This window comes from Pristis pectinata, unplaced genomic scaffold (genome assembly GCF_009764475.1).
Source record: "Pristis pectinata isolate sPriPec2 unplaced genomic scaffold, sPriPec2.1.pri scaffold_105_arrow_ctg1, whole genome shotgun sequence".
Lineage (NCBI taxonomy): Eukaryota > Metazoa > Chordata > Chondrichthyes > Rhinopristiformes > Pristidae > Pristis > Pristis pectinata.
In genome coordinates this window covers 1-26,396 of record NW_026262456.1, presented here as the reverse complement: position 1 = coordinate 26,396, position 26,396 = coordinate 1, and the positions used below count along the sequence as shown (strand labels likewise).

Sequence of the window (26,396 nt, the reverse complement as noted above, 5' to 3'; positions counted from 1 at the left end):
GAGGACGGGGAGGGGAGGGGAGGGAGAGGACGGGGAGGGGAGAGGAGGGAGGGAGAGGACGGGGAGGGAGGGGGGAGGGAGGGAGAGGACGGGGAGGGGAGGGGAGGGAGGGAGAGGACGGGGAGGGAGGGGAGGGAGGGAGAGGAGGGGAGGGGAGGGGAGGGGAGGGAGGGAGAGGAGGGGAGGGGAGGGGAGGGAGGGATGAGGACGGGGAGGGGAGGGAGGGAGAGGATGGGGAGGGGAGGGGAGGGGATGGGACGGGGAGGGGAGGGAGGGAGCGAGGGAGAGGACGGGGAGGGGAGGGAGGGAGGACGGGGAGGGGAGGGAGGGAGCGAGGGAGAGGACGGGGAGGGGAGGGGGAAGAGGATGGGGAGGGAGGGAAAGAGGACGGGGAGGGGGGAGGGAGGGAGAGGACGGGGAGGGAAGGGAGGGAGGAGGAAGAGGATGGGGAGGGAGGGAGGGAGTGGAGTGGAGGATGGGGATGGAGTGGAGGACGGGGAGGAGGGAGGGAGGGAGTGGAGGATGGGGATGGAGTGGAGGACGGGGAGGGAGGGAGGGAGGAGGGAGGAGTGGAGGACGGGATGGAGTGGAGGACGGGGAGGGAGGGAGGGAGGGAGGGAGGGAGTGGAGGGTCTGCAGCAACAAGGAGTGACCCAGGCACACAGCAGCGGGTAGTTTTGTGAATTTTTATATAAACAAAATGAAAGCAGAACGACAGAGACTGCGGCGGGCAGAACCGTGGTCGGCTGCACCTCCCTACTCTCAGCCCCCGCCGCACCCACGGTCATCGGGAGACGGACTCCCGCGGCGACACGTCCACCGCTCGGTCCCACGAGGCTGCTGGCGAGAACCTCCTTGGCCAGGCGGAGACCTGCTGTGGGTGGGGGTGGGGAGGGGAAGGGTGAGGGGGTGGGGAACAGGGAAGGGGCGGGGGGGGTGATGGGGGGGGGTCACAAGCTTAAACGTTAGACCGGTAAAGTGAGCCGCAGGGAGACGGGGGAGAGGGGAGGGGAGGGGGGAGAGAAGGGGGAGGGGAGGGGAAGTGGGGGTGTTCATGGCTAAACCAGGAATCGACGAGGAAATGAATGGGTGGGGACTGACAGACCGGAAGATGTCCAGTGAATGTCATTGCCTGGACCCCCTGTGAACATTAACACACTGCCCGGGGACCCCCCGTCAACATTAACGCACCACCCGGGGTCCCCCCGTCAACATTAACACACCGCCCGGGGTCCCCCCGTCAACATTAACGCACCGCCCGGGGACCCCCCACCCCCGTCAACATTAACGCACCGCCCGGGGACCCCCCGTCAACATTAACGCACCGCCCGGGGTTCCCCTGAAGTTCGGGAGGGTCCGTTCCCAGTCGGAGAGAGGGGCAGTTCAATAAGTAAGGGTACGTCACCCCTCGGACACCTGTGTGGGTGGGTGTGTGTGTGTGTCCGCCCGCACACACCTCCCGTGCACACCCCAGGGTCGTACTCACGCGGTCTCAGACGATCAGGAGCCCTCCATCACTCTGCATCCGGAGGGGCCGGATCCGGCGACGTCGATCCGGATCGCGGCTCGGCGTTCCTTTCCGGAGTGACGGAGCGGGACTTTTCCGGGGCGGGAGATGGAGAGCGCTCCCTCTCCGGGGAGGCGGGGATCGCGGCCGGTCTCTCGGGAGAGCGGGACCGGCCCCTGGCGGGGGATCCCTGGGGCTCGGGGGTAGCCTGCTTAGCCGGGGGAGGGGAGGGTGACCGCGACCGGGAGCCAGAGGCAGGACGGACCGGGGATCGGGAGCGGGATCGGGAGCGGGATCGGGAGCGCGAGTCCCCCATGGGCCTGGCCTTCACGGGAGAGGGAGACTTGGAGCGGGGAGCGGGAGCGGGAGCGGGAGCGGAGGGGAGAGGGACCGGGAGCGGGAGGGGCGCGCCCGGGACTGGCCCTTGCTCCGGGCTCCGGGCTTGGAGCGGGAGCGGGAGCGGGAGCGGGATCGGGAGCGGCGGAGCGGGAGCCGGAGCGGGACCGGGAGCGGGAGCGCCGTCTCCTCCTGGGGCTGAGGGAGGGAGGGAGGGAGAGAGGGAGAGGAGGGAGGAGGGAAAGACAGACATGGAACAAGTTAGAATGAAAAACACACCCCGTGAACATTAACACACCAGCCGGGGACCCCCCGTAAACACCAACACCGCCCTGGGGACCCCCCGTCAACATTGACACACCACCCGGGGACCCCCCGTCAACATTACCACTCCCCTGGGGACCCCCGTCAACACCAACACAGCCCCGGGGACCCCCCCCCCCGTAAACACCAACACAGCCCCGGGGACCCCCTGTAAACACCAACACCGCCCCGGGGACCCCCCCGTCAACACCAACACCGCCCCGGGGACCCCCTGTAAACACCACCACCGCCCCGGGGACCCCAGTAAACACCAACACCATCCCGGGGACACCCCGTAAACACCAACACAGCCCCGGGGACCCCCTGTAAACACCAACACAGCCCCGGGGACCCCCAGTAAACACCAACACCGCCCCGGGGACACCCGTAAACACCAACACCGCCCCGGGGACACCCCGTAAACACCAACACCGCCCCGGGACACCCCGTAAACACCAACACAGCCCCGGGGACCCCCTGTAAACGCCAACACAGCCCCGGGACCCCCTGTAAACACCAACACAGCCCCGGGACCCCCTGTAAACACCAACACACCCTCTATAAACACCCACCCGCACTCCCCCCCTCACACACCTCCTGCTCCGCCTGTAGCGACTGGCTCTGCGGTTGCTGGTGCCCCCCCACGGCGGAAGGAGTCCGGCGGGCGGGAATACCGGGCCATCTGTACCCGCAGCTCCCTGCCGTCCAGGATGGCTCCGTCCATGGCGTCGATGGCATCCTCCGCATCGCGCTTGTCGTAGAAGCGGACGAAGGCGAATCCCCGGCTCTCCCGCGTGAAGCGGTCTCGGGGGATGTAGACGTCTCCCACCTGTGGGCGCAGAAAGGGGGAGGAGGTGGGGGGAAGGGGGGGAGGAGGAGGGGGGAAGGGGGGGAGGAGGAGGGGGGAAGGAGAGGGGAGGAGGAGGGGGGAAGGAGAGGGGAGGAGGAGGGGGGAAGGAGAGGGGAGAGGGGGGGGGAAGGAGAGGGGAGAGGGAGGGGGAAGGAGAGGGGAGAGGGAGGGGGGAAGGAGAGGGGAGAGGGGGGGGGAAGGAGAGGGGAGAGGGAGGGGGGAAGGAGAGGGAGGGGAGGGGGGAAGGAGAGGGGAGAGGGAGGGGGGAAGGAGAGGGAGAGGGAGGGGGAAGGAGAGGGGAGAGGGAGGGGGGAAGGAGAGGGGAGAGGGAGGGGGAAGGAGAGGGGAGAGGGGGGGAGGAGAGGAGAGGGAGAGGGAGGGGGAAGGAGAGGGGAGAGGGAGGGGGGAAGGAGAGGGGAGAGGGAGGGGGAAGGAGAGGGGAGAGGGAGGGGGGAAGGAGAGGGGAGAGGGAGGGGGGAAGGAGAGGGGAGAGGGAGGGGGAAGGAGAGGGGAGAGGGAGGGGGGAAGGAGAGGGGAGAGGGGAGGGGGGAAGGAGAGGGGAGAGGGAGGGGGGAAGGAGAGGGGAGAGGGAGGAAGGGAAAGGCAGGACAGGGGGATCCCGACTGGTCACAAACTGTCCTTCGACCGGAAAGCCTCCATTTTTGCCTCCCACAGCTGCCAGCTCCCACCATCCTGACTGACGTTGGTTTTCCCTGTATTGCCCCTTCCGTCATTTATCAGCCCCCTGGATCTCCGTTTCCACAGCACACACACACCGATACAGGATCAGTGATGGGACACACACAGGGCTGTGGGGAGAGCGGAACAGTGGGATTAGTTTGGGGACTGACACGGGGCTGTGGGGAGAGAGCAGGGCAGTGGGATCAGTTCGGGACTGACACGGGGCTGTGGGGAGGGAGCGGGACAGTGGGATCAGTTGGGGACTGACACGGGGCTGTGGGGAGGGAGCGGGGCAGTGGGATCAGTTTGGGGACTGACACGGGCTGTGGGGAGGGAGCGGGGCAGTGGGATCAGTTTGGGGACTGACACGGGGCTGTGGGGAGGGAGCGGGGCAGGTGGGATCAGTGCTGGGGACGACACGGGGCTGTGGGGAGGGAGCGGGGCCGTGGGTCAGTGTGGGACCGACACGGGTCTGTGGGAGGGAGCGGGGCAGTGGGGTCAGTCTTGGGGGACCGACACGGGGCTGTGGGGGAGGGAGCGGGGCAGTGGGAATCAGTGTGGGACCGACACGGGGCATGTGGGGAGGAAGCGGGACAGTGGGATCGGTTTGGGGACCGACACGGGCTGTGGGGAGGGAGCGGGTCAGTGAGGTCAGTGTGAGGACTGACACGGGGCTGTGGGGAGGGAGCGGGTCAGTGGGATCAGTGTGGGGACCGAGACAGGGCTGTGGGGAGGGAGCAGGGCAGTGGGATCAGTGTGGGGACCGACACGGGGCTGTGGGGAGGGAGCGGGTCAGCGGGATCAGTGTGGGGACTGACACGGGGCTGTGGGGAGGGAGCGGGTCAGCGGGATCAGTGTGGGGACTGACGCAGGGCAGTGGGGAGGGAGCGGGGCTGTGGGATCAGTGTGGGGACTGACGCAGGGCTGTGGGGAGGGAGCGGGGCTGTGGGATCAGTGTGGGGACTGACGCAGGGCTGCGGGGAGGGAGCGGGGCGGGGATTAGTTTGGGGATTGACACGGGGCTGTGGGGAGGGAGCAGGGCAGTGGGATTAGTTTGGGATTGACACGGGGCTGTGGGGAGGGAGCGGGGCAGTGGGATCAGTTTGGGGATTGACACGGGGCTGTGGGGAGGGAGCGGGGCAGTGGGATCAGTTTGGGGACTGACGCAGGGCCGTGGCGAGAGCACACAAGGCAGTGGGCTTGGTGTGGGGACCGATGCAGGGCTGTGGGGAGACTGGGGGACAGTATACCTCCAGTGAGGGTCAGAGCAGGGGAAAAGCTTTGAAGTATCTTCATCCATGGCTTCCAGGAGCCCCAGTTAACATGAAGACACCTGATAGTCGGAGCCCACACAGGGAAGGCGGACGCGGTGATCGGGAGGACAATTTTCCCCCACCCCAGCCCCAGGACATCGCACTGGGACTTCCCAGGGCAGTGTGTCCTGGGCCCCAACCATCTTCAGCTACTGCCTCGGTGACCCTCCATCCGTCAGAAGCGGGGAGGTCCACCGATGACAGCAGATCCATTCACAGCTCCTCAGTCGATGAAACAGCCCGTGCCTGGGTGTAGCAAGACCTGGGCAATGTTCAGGCCCTGGCTGGTAAGTGACAAGTAACGTTCACACCACAGAGGTGTTGGGCATTGACCGACTCCAACTAGAGAGGGCCTGACCAACTCCCCTTGGCACTCAATGGGATTCCCATCGCCCAGTCCCCCACCACCGACGTCCTGGGGGATCACCACTGACCAGAAAGTCAACCGGACCTGCCATGTAAACACTGTGGCTACGAGGGCAGGTCAGAGGCTGGGGAACCTGTGGTGAGCGACTCACCTCCTGACACCCCAAGGCACTTCCACCATCTACAAGGGACGTCAGGAGGGTGAGGGAACACATCCACTTGCCTGGAGGGAGTTAGTCCACGTACACAACATCCGCTACATCACCCTACAATTCACATCTACAAGTCAGGAGTGTGAAGGAATGCTCCCCGCTTGCCTGGATGGAGTTAGTCCACGTACACAACATCTGCCACATCACCCCACAATCCACATCTGCAGGTCAGGAGTGTGATGGGACACTCCCCGCTTGCCTGGAAGGAGTTAGTCAGTGCACAAAACATACGCCACACGTAGTCACAGAGTCACTCTGCTCGGAAACAGGCCCTTCAGCCCAACTGGTACATGCCGGCCAAGATTCCCATCTGAGCCGGTCCCATTTAGAACGTAGAACACTACAGCACAGTGCAGGCCCTTCGGCCCACGATGTTGTGCCGACATTTTATCCTGCTCTAAGATCTATTTAACCCTTCCCTCCCACATAGCCCCCCATTTCTCTATCATTCATTTGTCTATCTAAGAGTCTCTTAAATATCCCTCACTTGGCCCATATTCCCTCTAAATCTTTCCTATCCACCAACTTGTCCAAAAATGTTAATGTACCTGCCTTAACAAGCTCGTTCCACATATGGACCACACTCTGGGTGAAAAACTTGCCCCTCAGGTCCCTCTTTCCCCTCTCACCTTCAAGCTGTGCCCTCTAGTTCTTGATTCCCCAACCCTGGGGGAAAAGACTGTGCGCATTCACCCTGTCTATGCCCCTCGTGGGTTTATACACCTGTATAAGGTCACCCCTATGCTCCAAGGAATAAAGTCCCAACCTGCCTGACCTCTCTCCGTAACTCAGTCCCTCGAGTCCCGGCAACATCCTCGTAAATCTCCCTCTGCGCTCTTTCCAGCTCAATGGCATCTTTCCTACAGCAGGGCGACCAGAACTGAACACAGTGCTCCAAGTGCGGCCTCACCGACGTCCTGTACAACTGCAACGTAACCGTCCCAACTCCTGTACTCAGTGCCCTGACCGATGAAGGCCAGCGTGCCAGACACCTTTGACCATCTACAACACATGCCAGGAGTGTAATGAAACACTTTCCACTCGCCTGGGCGGAGTCACTGCATGCACACAACATCCGCCACAGTACCCATAGCACACTTCCACCAACAAGTCAGGAGTGCGAGGGAACACCCTCCACTTCCGTGTATAGTCAGTCCATGCACACAGCATCCGCCACATCACCTTCCCCCCCACCCCGTCTACAGGGCAGGAGTGCGAGGGAACACCCCCGCACTTCCCTGGGTGGGGTTAGTCCGTGCACACAGCATCCGCCGCATCACCCTTCCCCCCGTCTACAGGGCAGGAGTGCGAGGGAACACCCTCCACTTCCCTGGGTGGGGTTAGTCCGTGCACACAGCATCCGCCGCATCACCCATCCCCCCGTCTACAGGGCAGGAGTGTGAAGAAACACCCTCCACTTCCCTGGGTGGGGTTAGTCCGTGCACACAGCATCCGCCGCATCACCCTTCCCCCCGTCTACAGGGCAGGAGTGCGAGGGAACACCCCCCCACTTCCCTGGGTGGGGTTAGTCCGTGCACACAGCATCCGCCGCATCACCCTTCCCCCCGTGTACAGGGCAGGAGCGCGAGGGAACACCCTCCACTTCCCTGGGTGGGGTTAGTCCGTGCACACAGCATCCGCCGCATCACCCTTCCCCCCGTCTACAGGGCAGGAGCGCGAGGGAACACCCTCCACTTCCCTGGGTGGGGTTAGTCCGTGCACACAGCATCCGCCACATCACCCTTCTCCCATCTCCAAGTCAAGAACATAGAACAGTACAGCACAAGAACAGGCCCTTCGGCCCACAATGTTGTGCTGAATTAATTGAGCTTATGACACCTAATCCCTTCTGCCTGCACAAGGTCCATCTCCCTCCACTCCCTGCACATCCATGTGTCTAACAGCCTCTGAAACCCCTCCATCGTATCTGCCTCCACCCCCCACCCCTGGCAGCACATTCCAGGCACCCACCGCTCCCTGTGTAAAAAAACTTGCCCCGCACATCTCCTTTGAACTCACCCCCTCTCACCTTAAGTGCATGGCCTCTGGTATTAGACATTTCAACCCTGGGAGAGAGATACCAGCTGGCTACTCTATCCGTGCTTCTCATAACCTTATAAACTTCCATCAGGTCTCCCCTCAGCCTCCGCCGCTCTGGAGAGAACAACCCAAGTCTGTCCGACCTCTCCTTATAGGTCACGCCCTCTAAACCAGGCAGTGTCCTGGTGAACCTCTCCGGCTCCCTCTCCAAAGCCTCAACATCCTTCCTCAGAGCAGGATAAAATGTCCGCACATCGTGGGCCGAAGGGCCTGTACTGTGCTGTAGTGTTCTAAAGAACCTATCCATCTCTGCCTTAAACACACCCAATGACTTGGCCCCCACAGCTGTCTGTGGCAACGAATTCCACAGATTCACTGCCCCCGGCTGAAGAAATTCCTCCTCATCTCAGATCCTTTATTCTGAGGCTGTGCCCTCTGGTCCTAGACTCTCTTGGTCTACATACTCAACACCTCCCTCTGTAACTGGATCCTTGACTTTCTAACAAACAGACCGCAATCAGTGAGGATAGGCAGCAATACCTCCGGCACGATTATTCTCAACACTGGTGCCGCACAAGGCTGCGTCCTCGGCCCTCTACTCTACTCCCTGTAAACTCAAGGTTGTGTGGCCTGATTCTGCTCTAACTCCAACGACAAGTTTGCAGATGACATCACCATTGTAGGCCGTATCTCAAACAGCGATGAGGATGGGGATAGAGAGCTTAGTGGAATGGTGTCATGACAACAACCTTTCCCTCAATGTCAACAAAACTAAAGAGCTGGTCATTGACTTCAGGAGGGGGGGCGGTGTACATGCACCTGTTTACATCAATGGTGCCGAGGTCGAGAGGGTTGAGAGCTTCAAGTTCCTGGGAGTGAACATCACCAACAACCTGTCCTGGACAAATCACGTAGATGCCACAGCCAAGAAAGCTCACCAGTGCCTCTACTTCCTCAGGAGGCTAAAGAAATTTGGTTTGTCCCCTTTGACCCTCACCAACTTTTACCGATGCACCACAGAAAGCATCCTATCTGGATGCATCACGGCTTGGGACGGCAACTGCTCTGCCCGGGACTGCAAGAAACCGCTGAGAGCTGCGGACACAGCCCAGTGTGTCACAGACACAAGTCTCCCCTTCTTGGACTCTTGTCTTTACCTCTCGCTGCCTTGGTGAAGCAGCCGGCAAATCAAAGACCCACCCACCGGGACATTCTCTCTTCTCTCCTCTTCCATCGGGTAGAAGATACAGGAGCCTGAGGGCACGTCCCACCAGGCTCAAGAGCAGCTTCTACCCCACGGTGATAAGACTATTGAACGGTTCCATTATACGATGAGATGGACTCTGACCTCACGATCTACCTTGTTGTGACCTTGCACCTTATTGCACTGCACTTTCTCTGTAGCTGTGACACTTTACTCTGTACTGTTATTGTTTTTACCTGTACTGCCTCAATGCACCCTGTAGCACCTCAATGCACCCTGTAGCACCTCAATGCACCCTGTAGCACCTCAATGTAACTGCACTGTGTAATGAATTGACCTGTACGAACGGTTTGCAAGACAAGTTTTCACTGGACCTCGGTACAAGTAACAATAATAAACCAATACCAATATAACGGGCGACCAGAACTGAATGCAATACTCCCGATGTAGCCTTACCAGAGTTTTATAAAGCTGCAACATAACTTCCCGGCTCTTGAAATCAGTGCCTCGACTAATAAAGGCCAGCGTGCTGTACGCCTTCTTTATGCCCTGTCGACCTGTGCGGCCACTTTCAGGGAGCCGCGGACTCAGACCCAGAGATCCTTGGAAGATCGGTGGAGGGACAGGGAGCGTTGTGGAGGAAGGGAGTTTGAGGAAGGACTGGACAGGTTCGGAGAGCGGACAAAGAAGTGGCAGATGGAATACAGCATACGGAAGTGTACGGTCATGCACTTTGGTTGGAAGAATAAAGGCACAGACTATTATCTAAACCGGGAGCGAATTCAGAAATCGGAGGAGCAAAGGGACTTGGGAGTCCCAGTGCGGGATTCCCTGAAGGGGAACTTGCAGGTTGAGTCGGTGGTGAGGAAGGCAAATGCAATGTTGGCATTTATTTCGAGAGGACGAGAATATAAAAGCAAGGATGTAATGCTGAGGCTTTTAAGAGTTGGTCAGACCACATTTGGAGTATTGTGAGCAGTTTTGGGGTCCTGTATCTAAGGAAGGATTTGCTGGCATTGGAGAGAGGTTTACAAGAATGATCCCGGGGGTGAAAGGGTTAACGTACGACGAGCGTTTGATATCTCTGCCCCTGTACTCCATGGGAGTTTAGCAGGATGGGTGGGGGGGGGGGTTGGCGGGGAGAAGAATCTCATTGAAACCTCCCAAATCCTGGACAGAGCAGACGTGGAGAGAATGTTTCCAGTAGCGGACGAGTCTAGGACCAGAGGGCACAGCTCAGAATAAAGGAACTGAGATGAGGAGGAATTTCTTCAGCCAGGAGGCTGTGAATCTGTGGAATTCATTGCCACAGACGGCTGTGGAGGCCAAGTCATTGGGTGTGTTTAAGGCAGAGATGGATAGGTTCTTTGGAACACTACAGCTCAGTACAGGCCCTTCGGCCCACGATGTTGTGCCGACGTTTTATCCCTAGATCTATCTAACCCTTCCCTCCCACATAGCCCCCCATTTCTCTATCATTCATGGGTCTAAGAGTCTCTTAAATGTCCCTAATGTATCTGCCCCCACCACCTCTGCCGGCAGTGCGTTCCACACACCCACCTCTCCCAGTGTAAAAAACTTACCCCTGACATCCCCCTTATACTTTCCTCCAATCACCTTAAAATTATGCCCCCTCGTGTTAGGCGTTGTGGCCCTGGGAAAAAGTCTCTGACTGTCCACTCGATCTGTGCCTCTCGTACACCTCTATCAAGTCACCTCTCATCCTCCTGCTCTCCAAAGAGAAAAGCCCAGGGTCGCTCAACCTCTCCTTATAGCTCGTGTTCTCCAATCCAGGCAGCATCCTGGTAAATCTCCTCTGCACCCTTTCCAACGCCTCCACATCCTTTCTGTAATGAGGTGACCAGAACTGGACACAGTGCTCCAAGTAACGCTGAGTGTACGTCTTATGAGGAGAGGTTGAGCGAGCTGGGGCTTTTCTCTTTGGAGAGGAGAAGGATGAGAGGTGACTTGATAGGGTGTACAAGAGGCACAGATCGAGTGGACAGTCAGAGACTTTTCCCAGGGTGACAACGGCTAACACGGGGGACGTAATTTTAAGGTGATTGGAGGAAGGTATAAGGGGGATGTCAGGGGTAAGTTTTTTACACAGAGAGAGGTGGGTGTGTGGAACGCACTGCCGGCAGAGGTGGTGGGGGCAGATGCATTAGGGACATTTAAGAGACTCTGAGACCCATGAATGATGGAGAAATGGGGGGCGATGTGGGAGGGAAGGGTTAGATAGATCTCAGAGCAGGATAAAGTGTCGGCACATTGTGGGCCGAAGGGCCTGTCCTGTGCTGTAGTGTTCCATGTTCTACGAACCCCGGGCCAGGAACACAGCTGCCCCCATCTGCCCTCAATGCTCTCTGTCCGCCGGCTCGCGCGCCGTGTGCGAGACGTGTGGACATTACTTGCCCAGGCTACTCCGACAGCGCCTCCCAACGCCGGCGACACGTCCCACCAAACAGGACAAAGGGAGGGGGACAGCAGGTACAAGGGGAGCCCCAAGTCGCGCACCGCCCCACCTCGGGAGACACGTGGCCAGCTCCTGGTGTGGCTCACCCCCTCCTTGGCGGGAGAGGAGGCGGGAGGCAGCGAGGGACGGGCCAGTAAATCGTTGGCCCGGCTGAGAGCGGAGGGGAGGCCAGACCCTGAATAAAATAAACCAACAGAAAATGGGTATGTGCTAACAGCAAAGTGGGCAAGACCAGGGAGTTCAACATCCCCAGGGACGTTCGAAGAGAGAAAATAGACAAGGCGACGCCGCGCGCAGTTCTGGTCGCCCCCGTTACAGGGAGGGTGAGGGAGGAACTTTGGAGAGGTTCACCGGGAGGCTGCCTGGATTAAGAGGGGACAGATTTGGGTCGTTCTCTCTGGAGCGGTGGCGGCTGAGGGGAAAGGTTTATAAGATCACAAGAGGCAGGGACGTGTGGTGGGGGGTGTAGACAGAACGTTTTTTATCCCAGGGGTAGGAATGTCCAATACTGGAGGACGTTTGGCGTTGGTTTATTATTCTCACTTGTACCGAGGTCCAGTGAAAAACCTGTCTTGCAAGCTGATCGTACAGGTCAATTCATTACACAGTGCAGTTATATTGAGGCAGTACAGGTAAAAACAATAACAGTGCAGAGTAAAGTGTCACAGCTACAGAGAAAGTGCAGTGCAATAAGGTGCAAGGTCACAACAAGGTAGATCGTGAGGTCAATCTCATCACATAAAGGAACCATTCAATAGTCTTATCACAGTGGGTAGAAGCTGTCCTTGAGCCTGGTGGGACGTGCCCTCAGGCTCCTGTATCTTCTACCGATGGGAGAGGGGAGAAGAGAGAATGTCCCGGGTGGGTGGGGTCTTTGATGAAGCTGTTTGAAGGAGATGTGCAGGGGCAGGTTTTCCTCGCTGGCACAGAGGGCGGTGGGCACCTGGAACGGGCTGCCAGGGGGCAGATACGGCAGAGACATATCTAGAGGCTGTTAGGTAGACACGTGGATCTGTACAAAATGGAGGGGGACGTGCAGGCAGGAGGGATTTAGTTTAATTTGGCATCACGTTCAGAGCTACCCTGAAGTGGGAGAGAGGGAGAAGGGAGATAACTCGGAAAATCGGGCAGTGTAGATCGAGATCGGGGAGTGGGCTGGGGGGGGAAGGGAAGGAGATTTAAACATCAAGGATGATAAACAACGCTGGGTGTTGTCTCTGGTCCCCCGAGTAATGCAAGGCATAGTATAAATATAGACACTCCAGGCTCATTTAACAAGCACAATAGAACAATCAGGGAATATTTTACACATGGAACACGGTAACAGGCCCTTCGGCCCAACCGGTCCGTGCCGGCCCAGATCCCCATCCCAGCCGGTCCCACCTGCCTGCTTTTGGCCCATATCCCTGCAAACCTTTCCCACCCACGGACCTGTCCGAGTGTCTTTTAAACATGGTTAATGTCCCTGCCTCACCCACTGCCTCTGGCAGCTCGTTCCACGTCTGGACCACCCTCTGGGTGAAAAAGTTGCCCCTCGGATCCCCTCTCACCTTAAAGCTGCACCCTTCAGTTTTTGATTTCCTTTCCTTGGGGAGAAAAGACTTTGGCCATGCATGCTGTCTACACCCCCCCATTGCTTTTATATACTCCGATAAGGTCACCCCCTTTTAAATCTTTCCCTGCTCACCCTAAACATATGCCCCCCTCAGTTTTGGACTCCCCGACCCTGGGGAAAAGACTGTTACCGTCCACTTGTGTCTGCCTCTCGTAATTTTAAACACTTCTATCGGGTCATCCTCCTACATTCCAAGGAATGATGACCAACCTCTCCCTGTAACGCAGGCCCTCAAGTCCTGGCAACATCCTTGTAAACCTTCTTTCTGGCTTAATTACATCTTTACTATAACAGGATAACCAAACCGTCCACAGTACTCCAGGTGTGGCCTCACCGACGTCCTGTACAACTGCAACATCACCTCCCGACTCCTGACTGATGAAGGCCAGCGTGCCGAACGCCTTCTTCACCGCCCTGTCTACCTGTGACGCCACTCTCAGGGGAACCGTGTACCTGTACCCCGGGGTCCCTCTGTCCCGCGACACTATTTACCCGTACCCCGGGGTCCCTCTGTCCCGCAACACTATTTACCTGTACCCCGGGGTCCCTCTGTCCCGCGACACTATTTACCCGTACCCCGAGGTCCCTCTGTTCCACGACTATTTACCCGTACCCCGGGGTCCCTCTGTCCCGCGACACTATTTACCCGCACCCCGAGGTCCCTTTGTTCTACAACACTCCCTGCCGTTCACTGTGAAAGTCCTGCCCTGGTTTGTCTTCCCGAAATGCAACCCCTCGCTCTTGTCCAAATTAAACTGCACCTGCCGCTCCTTGGCCCACTACCCCAGTCGATCAAGATCCCACCCCCACCCCACAAAACCCATCCCCCCCCCCCACCCCGTAATTTTTGATGACCACTGCCTGCCATACCACCTATTTTAGGCGTCGTCTGCAGACTTACTAACCGTGCCTTGTACACTCTCGTCCACATTGTTTATGTAAGCGAACCCAGCACCGAGCCCTGGGGAACACCATCGGTCATGGGCCTCCAGTCCGAGAAACAACCTTCTGCCCTCGTCCTCTGCTTCCTACCATCCAGCCGTTTCATACATCCAATCAGCTCGCTCTCCCTGGATCCATGGCGATCCAACCTTCTAGTCCAGCCTGCCATGCGGGACCTTGTCAAAGGCCTTGCGAAAGGCCATGTAGACGACATCCACCGCCCTCCCCTCATCTACCCTCTCTCTGAAGAAAACACACTTGCGAGGCTCGATCTCCCATGCGCAAAGCCACGCTGACTCGCTCCTCATCCTCTCCAGATGCTGGTCCCTCAGAATCCCCTCTGGTGACTTCCCCACCACTGACGTCAGGCTGACCGGCCCGTAGTTCCCTGTCCTGTCCTTGCAGCCCTTCTTAAACAACGGAACAACACAAACTGCCCTCCAGTCTTCCAGAACTCAAGGTGAAGTGTCTCTGCAATTTCTTCCCAGGCTTCCTACAAGGTTGGAGGATTCACCCAGTCAGGAACCAGGGGATTTATCCACCTGAAACGTGCTTCAAGACAGCCAACACCTCCTCTTCGATGATGTGTGTGTGTGCGCGCGTGCGGTCCAAGACATCACAACTCATTTGCCTCAGTTCCCACAATCTTCCCCACGGGAAAAATCGACAAGAAGCACTCATTCAAAAATCTTGCCCATCTCCTGTGGCTCCACACGTGCTGAGCTATAGGGGGACCTGTTTCTCTCCCCAGCCACCCTTTCACCTGTAACATCTCTTAGGACTTCCCTCAACCTCGCCTGCCAGACCCATCTCGTGCCCTCGCTTTAAACATGGAACACTATAGCACAGTACAGGCCCTTCGGCCCACGATGTTGTGCCGACATTTTATCCTGCTCTAAGATCTATCTGACCCTTCCCTCCCACATAGCCCCCCATTTCTCTATCATTCATGTGTCTATCTGAGAGTCTCTTAAATGTCCCTAATGTATCTGCCCCCACCACCTCTGCCGGCAGTGCGTTCCACACACCCACCACTCTCTGTGTAAAAAACTTACCCCTGACATCCCCCTTATACCTTCCTCCAATCACCTTAGTGACCTTAGTCACCTTAGAAAAAGACTGTCCATCGATCTGTGCCTCTTGTACACCTCTATCAAGTCACCTCTCATCCTCCTCCTTTCCATAGAGAAAGTCCCAGCTTGCTCAACATATTCTCATAAGCGTGCTCTCCAATCCAGGCAGCATCCTGGTAAATCTCCTCTGCACCCTCTCTAAAGCTTCCACATCCTTCCTATAATGAGGTGACCAGAACTGAGCACAATACTCCCAAGTGTGGTCTGACCAGAGTTCTATAGAGCTGCAACATCACCTCGCGGCTCTTGTACTCAATCCCCTGACTAATGAAGGCCAACACACCATACACTTTTTAAAAAATCCTATCGACCTGTACGGCAGCCTTGAGGGATCGATGGACGTGGACCCCAAGATCCCTCTGTTCCTCCGCACTGCTGAGAGTCCTGCCATTAACCTTGTATTCTGCCTTCGAATTCGATCTCCCGAAGTGTGTCGCTTCACACTTCTCCGGGTTGAACTGCATCTGCCGCTTCTCAGCCCAGCTCTGCATCCTATCAATGTCCTGTTGTAACCTACAGCAACCTTCTACACTGTCCACAACACCACCAACCGTTGTATCATCTGCAAATGCACTAACCCACCCTCCATATCCTCATCCAAGTCGTTTATAAAAATCACAAAGAGCAGGGGTCCCAGAACAGATCCCTGCAGAACACCACTGGTCACCGACCTCCAGGCAGAATATGCTTCATCTACCACCTATGGGTGAGCCAATTCTGAATCCACACAGCCAGGTTTCCCTGGATCCCATGCCTCCTGACTTTCTGAATGAGCTTTCCATGAGGACCTCATCAAACACCTTACTGAAATCCATGTACACCACACCCACTGCTCTACCTTCATCAATGTGCTTTGTCACATCCTCAAAGAATTCAATCAGGCTCGTGAGGCACGACCTGCCCCTCACAAAACCACGCTGACTGACCCTAATCAGCCTGTGCTTCTCCAAATGCCCAGAAATCCTGTCTCTTCTCCAGTAATTTGCCCACCACTGAAGTAAGACTCACTGGTCTATAATTCCCAGGGTTTCCCTACTCCCTTTCTTAAACAAAGGATCAACATTTGCCACCCTCCAATCATCCGGCACTACTCCTGAGGCCAGTGAGGATGCAAAGATCATCGCCAAAGGCGCAGCAATCTCTTCCCTCGCTTCCCATAATATCCTTGGATATATCCCGTCGGAGCTGGGTGACTTATCTATCCTAATGTTTTTCAAAGTTCCAGCACATCCTCTTTCCTCACGTCGATATGGCCCCAGTGTATGCCGTACGCCATCCTCACAAACATAAAGTGAGCAAAAGTTTGCAACATAACGTCCCAACTTTTAGATTCTGTAGCTTGACTGATGAAGGCCAGCGTGACGTACGCCTTCTTCACCACCCAGTCCACCGGAGCGGCCACTTTCAGGGACATGGACCCCAAGACCCCTCTGCTCCACAACATTGCTTAGCCTTCCCCACCATATCATACACATACTTACCTTCCCAAATCCTCACCTCACACTTGTCAGGATTAAATTCTAACTGCTAACACTTCGCCCAGCTCTCCCAACGGATCTATATCCGCTGTAGGCTCAGACAACCTTCCTCGCGATCCCCACCAACACCAACTTTGGTGTTGTCAAGCAACCTTGTTAACAGTAATACCCTAATCAAAAAAACTGCACGCTTTTATAGAACTGACCAGCCTACCTGTGGGCAACACTGGTGACGCATATTTGCGTTAGATCATTAATCAGCCCTTCTAGAGAGCTGTGGGGATAGCGCAGGGCAGTGGGATGAGTTTGGGGCCTGACACGGCTGTGGGAGGAGCGGGCAGTGGGATTAGTTTGGGGACAGACACAGGGCTGTGGGGGGAGCGGGCAGTGGGATTAGTTTGGGAACAGACACAGGCTGTGGGAGAGAGCGGGGCAGCGGGATCAGTGCGGGGACGGGGGCAGCGGGATCAGTGCAGGGATGGGGCAGAGCTGTGGTACAGGGATGCCGTGTTTCTTCGAAGGTCCCCGGCCATTTCAGAGAGCCCTGAGCCCACCGGACCCCTGGTGCGACATTGCGGACCGCCAGCGGCCAGCGACGCAGAGAGACTCACCTCGCCATACTTCTCGAAGACCCGCTTGAGGGTCTCCGGGACGTCCGGTACGTGAGATTGTCCACCTTCAGGCTGGTCATGCCCTCGATATCCGGAGGTCCACTCCTGTCATAACTCATGGTGGCTTCCCCGGGTTCCTTCCTGAGGGAGGGAGGAGGAGGGAGGAGTGGGTGACGGAGTCTGTTCCCTCCTGGGCTTCGTCCTCCTCCAGCCCGTCCCTCTGCCTCTTACCGTTACACATCCCTGTCTCTCGTTCCAACGCAAAAGGTTCCCAATCCACCAGCCGATCTCTTCCCTCACCCCTCCCCTCCCTCCCCCACACCTCCTCCTCACCCTCCCCTCCCTCCCTCCTCCTCCCCGCCACACCTCCTCCTCAACCCCTCCCCTCCCTCCCCCACCACCTCCTCCTCACCCCTCCCCTCCCTCCCCCACACCTCCTCCTCACCCCTCCCCTCCCTCACCCTTCCTCCCCGCCACACCTCCTCCTCACCCCTCCCTCCCTCCCCCACACCTCCCCTACCCACCCTCCCCACCCCTCCCTCCCCCACACCTCCTCCCCCAACCCCTCCTCCTCCCCTCCCTCCCCCACCCTCCTCCTCCCCCTCCCTGCCCCCTCCGACCCCCTCCCTGCCCCCTCCGACCCCTCCCTGCCCCTCCCTCCAACCACCTCATGACCTCTTCACCCTCCCTCCCGCTTGCCCCACCACTCACTCCCCCTCCCTCCACCTTCCTCATTCCATCCACCTCCCCATCACCTCCTGCTCCCCCCCCACCTCCACCTCCTTCCACCGCTCCCTCCCTCCCCCTCCACCCCCTCACCTCCCTCCCTCCCCCCGCTGCCGCACCACCGCTCCCTCACTATCTCCCTCCTCCCCGCCGCTCCCTCACTGTGCCCGCCGCCTCTCCCTCCTCACATTATCCCTCCTCCCCCTCACCACCTCACGACTCCCTAACTATCCCCGCCGCTCCCCCACTATCTCTCCCCTCCACCTCCTGCTCCTTCACTATCCCCCCCCCTCCCTCACCATCTCCCTCCCCTCACCACCTACCACTCCCTCACTACCCTCGCCTCTCCCGCTCCCTCATTCCCTCTATCCCTCCCTCACTATCCCCCCACCCACCACGATCTCTTCACCTCCTGCTCCCTCACTACCCCCTCCCTCCACATCCCTCCCTCCACACCCCTCACTATCCCCTCCTCTCTCACTACCCACCACCCACAACCCCACCTCCACCTCCCTCTCCGTCCCTCCACCCCCTCACTATCCCCATCTCCCTCCACCCCTCGCTGTCCTCGCCTCTCGCTCCCTATGTCCTGCCTCCATCACTATCCCCTCCCTCTCTCTCCTCCTCCTCCCTCCTCCACCCCTTCCCTCATTCCCTCACTACCCTCCGTCTCTCCTTCCTCCCCGTGCTCCCTCCCCCCACCCTCCTGACCCCCTCCCCCATCTCCCTCTCCACCCTCTTCCCCCTCCCCCCCACACTCCCCCTCTCTTCCCCCTCCTCCCCCCTCTCCCTCCCCCTCCCTTCCCTCCTCCCTCCCCCTCCCCCTCCCTTCCCTCCTCCCCTCCCTCCTCCTCCCTCCATCCCCTCCCCACTCTCCCTCCTCCCCTCCCACACCCACCCTCCCCTCTCCTCCATCCCTCTTCCCTCCTCCTCCTCCATCCCTCCCTCCTCCCTCCCCCCACCCCCTCTCCTCCCTTCCCCCCCCTCCCTCACCCCTCCCCTCCCCCCTCACCTCTCCCCCTCCCTCCCTCCCCTCCACCTCTCAACCTCTCCCCTCCCTCCCCTCCACCTCTCCCCTCTCCCCCCTCTCCCTCCCTCCCTCCCCCTCTCCCTCCCCTCCCCCACTCTCCCCTCCCCTCCCCCCCTCTCCCTCCCTCCTCTCTCCCCCTCCCTCCCCCCCCTCCCTCCCTCTCCTCCCTCCCCCCTCCTCCCCAACCCTCCCTCCCTCTCCCTCCTCCCCCCTCTCTCCAACCCTCCCCCCTCCCTCCCTCCCATCTCCTCCCTCCCTCTCCTCCCTCCTCTCCCTCCCCCTCTCTCCCTCCCTCCCCCCTCCCTCCCTCTCTCTCACTCCCTCCCCCCCCTCCCTCTCTCTCTCCCTCCTCCTCCCCTCCCTCCCCTCTCCCCCTCCCTCCCTCTCTCTCTCCTCCCTCCCCCCTCTCGCTCCCCCCTCCCTCCCTCTCCTCCCCTCCTCCCTCCTCCTCTCTCCCTCCCCCCCCTCTCCCTCCCTCCCCCTCCTCCCCCCCTCCTCTCTCCCTCCCTCTCCCCCCCCCTCTCTCCCTCCCTCCCCCCTCTCTCCCTCCCCCGTCCTCTCTCTCCCTCCCTCCCCCCTCTCTCCCCCTCTCCCCCCTCTCCTCCCCCCTCCCCCCCCCCCTCCCCCCTCCCCCCTCTCCTCCCCCCCCCCCTCCCCTCTCCCTCCCTCCCCCCCCCCCTCCCCCCCTCCCCTCCCCCCTCCCCCCTCCCTCCCCCCCCTCCCCCCTCCCCCTCTCCCTCCCTCCCCCCCCCTCCCCTCCCCCCCTCCCCCCCCCTCCCCTCCCCCCTCTCCCCCTCCCCTCCCCTCCCCCCCTCCCCCCTCCCCCTCTCCCTCCCCCCCCTCCCTCCCCCCCCCTCCCTCCTCCCTCCCTCCCCCCCCCTCCTCTCCCCCCCTCCCCCCCTCTCCCCCTCCCCCCCCTCCCTCCTCCCTCCCTCCCCCCCCTCCCTCCTCCCCCCTCCCCCCCCCTCCCTCCTCCCCCCCTCCCCCCCTCTCCCCCTCCCTCCCCCTCCCCCCCTCTCCCCCTCCCCCCCTCTCCCCCTCCCTCCCCCTCCCCCCTCTCCCCCTCCCTCCCCCTCCCCCCTCTCCCCTCCCCCCCTCTCCCCCCCTCTCCCCCTCCCTCCCTCCCCCCCTCTCCCCCTCCCTCCCTCCCCCCCTCTCCCCCTCCCTCCTCCCCCTCCCCCCCTCTCCCCCCCCTCCCCCCTCCCCCCTCCCTCCCCCCCTCCCCCCTCTCCCCCCCCTCCCCCCCTCTCCCCCCTCCCCCCTCCCTCCCCCCTCTCCCCCTCCCCCCCTCTCCCCCCCTCCCTCCCTCCCCCCTCCCTCCCCCCCCCCCTCCTCCCTCCCTCCCTCTCCCCCCTCCCTCCCCCCCCCCCTCCCTCCCTCCCCCCCCTCCCTCCCTCCCCCCCTCCCTCCCTCCCTCCCTCCCTCCCCCCCTGCCACTCCTCCCTCCCTCCCTCCCCCCCTCCCTCCCCCCCCTCTCCTCCCTCCCTCCCTCCTCCTCCCCCCTCCCTCCCCCCCCTCCCCTCTCCCTCCCCCCCCTCCCCCCTCCCCCCTCCCCCCCTCCCCCCCCCTCCCCCCCCTCTCCCTCCCCCCCCCTCTCCCTCCTCCCCCTTCACCCTCCGTCGACCAAAACCAGCAGAAGGAAGCGAAAATGGCGCCCGGATGTGACGTCCCGCACGGCCGCCGGAAGCGGGGCGCCGTCGAGAACCGGAAGCGGCCGTCCGGCCGGGCGCCGGCTGCGGGGCGGAAGTGCGGCGGCGGCGGGCGGGAAAAACGCGGCGACGTCACCCCCGTGACGTCACCGGAGGGCGGGGGGGGAGCTGCCGGAAGTAACCAAGGCCGCCCGCCTCCCGCCCGCTGCGGCTTCCGGTCAAACGGCGGGGGGAAGGGGCGGGCCTGAGGGATCGATGGAAATCGGCGATAATCGGCGACCGGGGGCCGATATCCTCGATAATCGGTAAATAATCGGCGATCGGGGGGTAGATATCGGCAATAATCGGTAATAATCGGCGATCGGGGGCAGATATCGGCAATAATCGGTAAATAATCGGCGATCGGGGGCAGATATCGGCAATAATCGGTAAATAATCGGCGATCGGGGCAGATATCGGCCAATAATCGGTAAATAATCGGCGATCGGGGGCAGATATCGCAATAATCGGTAAATAATCGGCGAAATCGGGGGCAGATATCGGCCAATAATCGGTAAATAATCAGCCATCAGTGGGCCAGATTCGTCAATAATCAGTAAATAATCAATGAGTAGGTTATAATATTCGGCGATCGGGGGCAGATATTAACCATAATTGTAAATAATCTATCGGTGGGCAGATATTGTCGATAATCGGTAAATAATCGATCAGTGGGCAGATATCGTCACTAATCAGCGATCAGTGGGCAGATACATCAATAATCGGTAAATAGTCAGCAATCAGTGGGCAGATATCATTGATAATCGGTAAATAATCAGCAATCAGGGTCAGATATTGACAATAATCGGTAAATAATCGATCAGGGGTAGATATCTTCAATAATAGGTAAATAATCAGTGATCAGTGGGCAGATATCGTCAATAATTGGTAATTAATCGGTGATCATTGGGCAAGCACAGTAGTGCAGCGGTTAGGGTGATGCTATTACAGGACCAGCAACCCGGGTTCAATTCCAGCAGCTGTCTGTGAGGAGTTTGTATGTTCTCCCCGTGTGTCTGTGTGGGTTTCCTCCGGGTGCTCCGGTTTCCTCCCATGTTCCCAGAGATGTACGGGTTAGGAAGTTGTGGGCGTGCTACGTTGGCCGCCGGAAGCGTGGCGACACTTGCGGGCTTGCCCCCAGAACACTCTACGCAAAAAGATGCATTTCACTGTGTGTTTCGATGTACCTGTGACTGATAAAGAAATCTTACCTTATTAACCAGTAATGACTAATAAATATTGGTAAGTGTGGTAATCAATAAAGGTTATCAATCCTTACGATGGATGCGTCCTATAATATTGCTGAAACCGGCCCTAACTGCCGTCGATAGTTATCCAGTAAACGACCATTCCTTGCGTCAACCACTCGAACCTTTGTTGTGGGTAGTTATCAGTTCATTCACATTTATATCCACATGTACAACTGATGCGTTGTTCGTTGAGTTCGGTTTTCACGACACTACCTTGGTGTTCTCAAAAAGAGGGTTGATAATTTGGGTCATTAATTAATTTGTCTTTTAAAATTTTGCTCTTCGAGTACCTTTAGATCGATTTCCCAGGTTTAGAGTGATTAACTACCTCTCTTAGCACAGAGAGGGGTCGGTGTTGTTCGTTAGTTATTAACCAATATTTAATTACGAAGCCACAAGGCATGACAGCACAGATAACAGGCCCTTCAGCCCAACAGTCCGTGCCAACCCGGCTAGTCCCAGTTTCCTGCGTTCGGCCCAAATCCCTCCAAGCCCCGTCCCTCCGCGTACCTGTCCAAGTGTTTCTTCAATGACCCTGTTGGCCCTGCCTGACCCACCTCCTCTGGCAGCTCGTTCCCCACACTCACCTCCCTCCGCGTGGGAAAAGTTGCCCCTCGGGCCCCTTTCCCCTCTCACCCTACACCTCGGCCCCCTAGTTTTGGACTCCCCGACCCTGGGGAAAAGACTGTTACCGTCCACCTGATCTACGCCCCTCGTAACTTTAAACACTTCTATAAGGTCACCCCTCGTTCTTCATGTTCCAAGGATTGAAGACCAACCTCTCTCCGTAACTCAGTCCCTCGAGTCCCGGCAACATCCTCGTAAATCTCCCTCTGCGCCTCTTTCCCAGCTCGACGGCATCTTCCCCACAGCAGGGCGACCAGAACTGAACACAGTGCTCCAAGTGCGGCCTCACCGACGTCCTGTACAACTGCGACGGGACGTCCCGACTCCTGTACTCGGTGCCCTGACCGGTGAAGGCCAGCGTGCCGAACACCTTCTTCACCGCCCTGTCTACCTGTGACCCCTGCTCTCGAGGGACTATCCCCTTGTGCTCCTGGGTCCCTCTGCTCCATTACACTCCCCAGTGCCCGACCGTTCACAGTACAAGTCCTACTCTGGTTTGACTTTCCAAAATGCATCACCTCACACTTATCCGTGTCGAACTCCATTTGCCACTCCTCGGCCCCACTTCCCCAACTGATCCAGATCCCCGTGATCTATGATAGCACGGGTAGTGTAGCAGTTAGCGTGACACTATTACAGCGCCAAGCGACCTGGTGTTCGATTCCAGCAGCTGTCTGTAAGGAGTTTGTACATTCTCCCCGTGTCTGCGTGGGTTTCCTTCCGGGTGCTCTGGCTTCCTCCCACGTTCCCAGAGACGGACGGGTTAGGAAATTGCGGGGTGTACTATGTTGGCGCCAGAAGCGTGGCGACACTTGCCGGCCTGCCCCCCAGAACACTCTACGCGAAAGGTGCATTTCACAGTGTGCTTCGATGTACGTCTGTGATAAAGATCTTATTTTATATTACAATCTTCTTCACTGCCAACAACACCTAATTTCATGTCATCTGCAAAGTTAAAATGCAAGTTAAACTTAAACTCCGGAGCACCCGGAGGAAACCCACGCAGTCACGGGGAGAACGTACAAACTCCTCATGGACAGTGGCCAGAATTGAACCCGGGTCGCAGGCGCTGTAATAGCGTCACGCTAACCATGCATTCACATTCATAAGTAACAGATAACGAGGGTCCCGACACCGAGCCCTGCGGCGCACCACTGGTCTCTGGCCTCCATTCCCAGAAACAACCTCCAACCACCTCCCCTCTGCCTCCGACCCTCCGAGCCAACTGACCCGCTCTCCCTGGATTCCACGGGACGGAACCTTCCGGACCAGCTTCCCACGCGGGACCTCGTCGAAGGCCTCACTAAAGTCCAAGTAGATGACATCTACTACCCTCCCCCTCACCTGCCCTCTTTTTTTGGTTACCTCTTCAGAAAGATTCACCGAACACGACTTTCCACGCTGACTCCTCCTGATCAGACTCTGTCTGTCCAAATGCTGGGAGATCCCGTCCCTCAGAGTCCCCTCCGCTGACTTCCCCCACCACTGACGTCGGGCTGACCGGCCCTGTAGTCCCCCGACTTGTCCTCGCTGCCCCCTCTTAAACAACAGCAGTATCCCACCCAGCCCCTGCGGCTCGAGACGTAGGCGGCCCTGCTGGTCTCTGGGGGGTCCCACTCTGTCCCTGACCACCCTTTTACTCTTAACCTCGCTGCAGAAACTCTTGGGATTTACCCCCTGCCCCGACCTCTGTAACCCCCCTCCGGCCCTCACACCCCCAGTCCTCCCATTCAAACCCCTCCCTCGCCCCTTCCCTCCCTATCTGTGACCCCCTCCGGCCCCTACACTCCCCGTCCTCCTGTTCAAACCCCTCCCTCGCCCCCTCCCTCCCTCCTATCTCTGTAACCCCCTCCGGCCCTACACCTCCCCGTCCTCCTGTTCAAACCCCTCCTCGCCCCCTCCCTCCCTATCTCTGTAACCCCCTCCGGCCCCTACACCCCCCGTCCTCCTGTTCAAACCCCTCCCTCCCTATCTCTGTAACCCCCTCCGGCCCCTACACTCCCCGTCCTCCTGTTCAAACCCCTCCCTCGCCCCCTCCCTCCCTATCTCTGTAACCCCCTCCGGCCCCTACACTCCCCGTCCTCCTGTTCAACCCCTCCCTCCCTATCTCTGTCACCCCCTCCGGCCCCTACACCCCCCGTCCCCCTGTTCAAACCCCTCCCTCAGCCCCTCCCTATCTCTGTAACCCCCTCCGGCCCCTACACTCCCCGTCCTCCTGTTCAAACCCCTCCCGTGCCCCCTCCCTCCCTATCTCTGTAACCCCCTCCGCCCTACACTCCCCGTCCCCTGTTCAAACCCTCCCTCGCCCGCCTCCCTCCCCATGTCTGTAACCCCCTCCGGCCCCTACACTCCCCGTCCCCCTGTTCAAACCCCTCCCTCGCCCCCCTCCCTCCCTATCTCTGTAACCCCCTCCGGCCCCTACACTCCCCGTCCTCCTGTTCACCCCTCCACGGCCCTCGCTCCCTCCCTATCTCTGTAACCCCCTCCGGCCCCTACACTCCCCGTCCTCCTGTTTCAAACCCCTCCCTCACCCCCCTCCCTCCCCATCTCTGTAACCCCCTCCGGCCCCTACACTCCCCGTCCTTCCATCGTCGACCAGAGAAGGAGACAGGAGGCAGGAGGTTAACATCGAATCTTTATTTCACCCGCCCCAGGGCTCACGAGGGGGTGAGGGGTGAGTCCTCCTGCTTCCTTCTCCCCCCAACACACACACGGGTTTTGGGGTGTGGGTGGGGCAGCGCTCGGCTAGCGCTGCCCATACTCCCGGATCCTCGCCTTGACACCGTGGTCCAGGGGAGTGTCCCGGTAACAGGGGGAGACTCCCCCCGCCTCTCCCACGCCCAGAGTAGCGGACCACCGGGCCCCGGGGTCGCCCCTGGGCGGGGAGGGGGTGGCCGAGGGACCCCGGGGGCTCCCGCACCCCCCGGCAAGCTCCCGGGACCTGGGGCCGGAGGTGGCGGCGGGCATGGGGACCCCGGCGGAACCCCTCCCCCAGGCGCCCGTCCCTCAGGGGGCCTGGTGTCATCGTGGCCGGAGGGGGAGGGGGTGAGGGAGCATGGGGGACGGCGGGGGGGAGGTACCCTCGGGGTAGGGAGGGGGAGGAGGAGGGGGGGGATGGGGGCGGGAAGGGGCGAGGGAGGGCGGGGGGGAGTCCCCCTCGCCCAACCCCTCCTCGTACCCCTCGGAGGGAGGGCAGGAAGGGGAGGGTGGGAGGAGGGGCGGGAGGAGGAGGAGGAGAGGGGGGAGGGGGAGTGGTATCCAAGGGGCAGGGGCGGGTGGGGGCAGGAGGAGGAGGGGGAAGGGGAGGAGGGAGGGTCGGTCCTCCCCCCTCGGACGGGGGGGGTGGGGCCCCAGGCCCGAGCTGGTATGGGTGGTGCTGAGGAGGTGCGGGGCGTGGAGGGGGGGTGGGGAGGGGGAGTGGGAGGGAGCGCGGTGGGAGGGGTGGGGACCCCTTCGAGGCGGCTCCTCCTCGCCCCGGGGGTGGGGCGGCGGGACCCTGGGGGTGAGGGGCCCCGAGGGGTGGGGTGGCGGGACGTGGGGGGGAGGGGCCCCGGGGGGTGGGGCGGCGGGACGTGGGGGGGGAGGGGCTCCGGGAGGGGTGACCCCTCCCCCGCTCAGGCCGCCGCCCAGGCAGCGAGGGGGGGGTGGAACCGGTGGAGGGGGAGGGAGGGGTGGGGGTGGGGTCACCTGTGGGGGAGAGAGGGGAGGAGGAGTGAGGGGTAAGGGGAGAGGATGGGGGGGTAGGGAAATGGGGAGGGAGGTGGGAGGGGTGGGGGGTGGGGCAGAGGGGAGGGTGGGGGGAGGGGAGGGGTTGGGGGAGGGAGGGGAGGGGAGGAGGGTGGGGGTGGGGGGAGGGGAGGGGTTGGGGGAGGGAGGGGAGGGGAGAGGGTGGGGGTGGGGGAGGGAGGGGGAGGGGTGGGGGGTGGGGGGGAGGGAGGAGGGGAGGGGTGGGGGGTGGGGGGGGAGGGAGGGGAGGGGTGGGGGGGTGGGGGGGAGGGAGGGGAGGGG

General features: G+C 60.1%; 1 protein-coding gene across 1 annotated transcript; it reads right to left on the bottom strand.

Moving 5' to 3' along the window:
* Positions 1–672: 672 nt before the first annotated feature.
* LOC127567094 (serine/arginine-rich splicing factor 2-like) lies at positions 673–17,203 on the bottom strand. The gene is given in 8 exon segments (XM_052009763.1): positions 673–874; positions 1,487–1,807; positions 1,882–1,987; positions 1,990–2,041; positions 2,741–2,775; positions 2,778–2,975; positions 17,068–17,108; positions 17,111–17,203. Coding segments are annotated over 7 exon segments (801 nt in total). The 5' UTR covers positions 17,187–17,203; the 3' UTR covers positions 673–874; positions 1,487–1,514.
* Between the last annotated feature and the right edge of the window lie 9,193 nt (positions 17,204–26,396).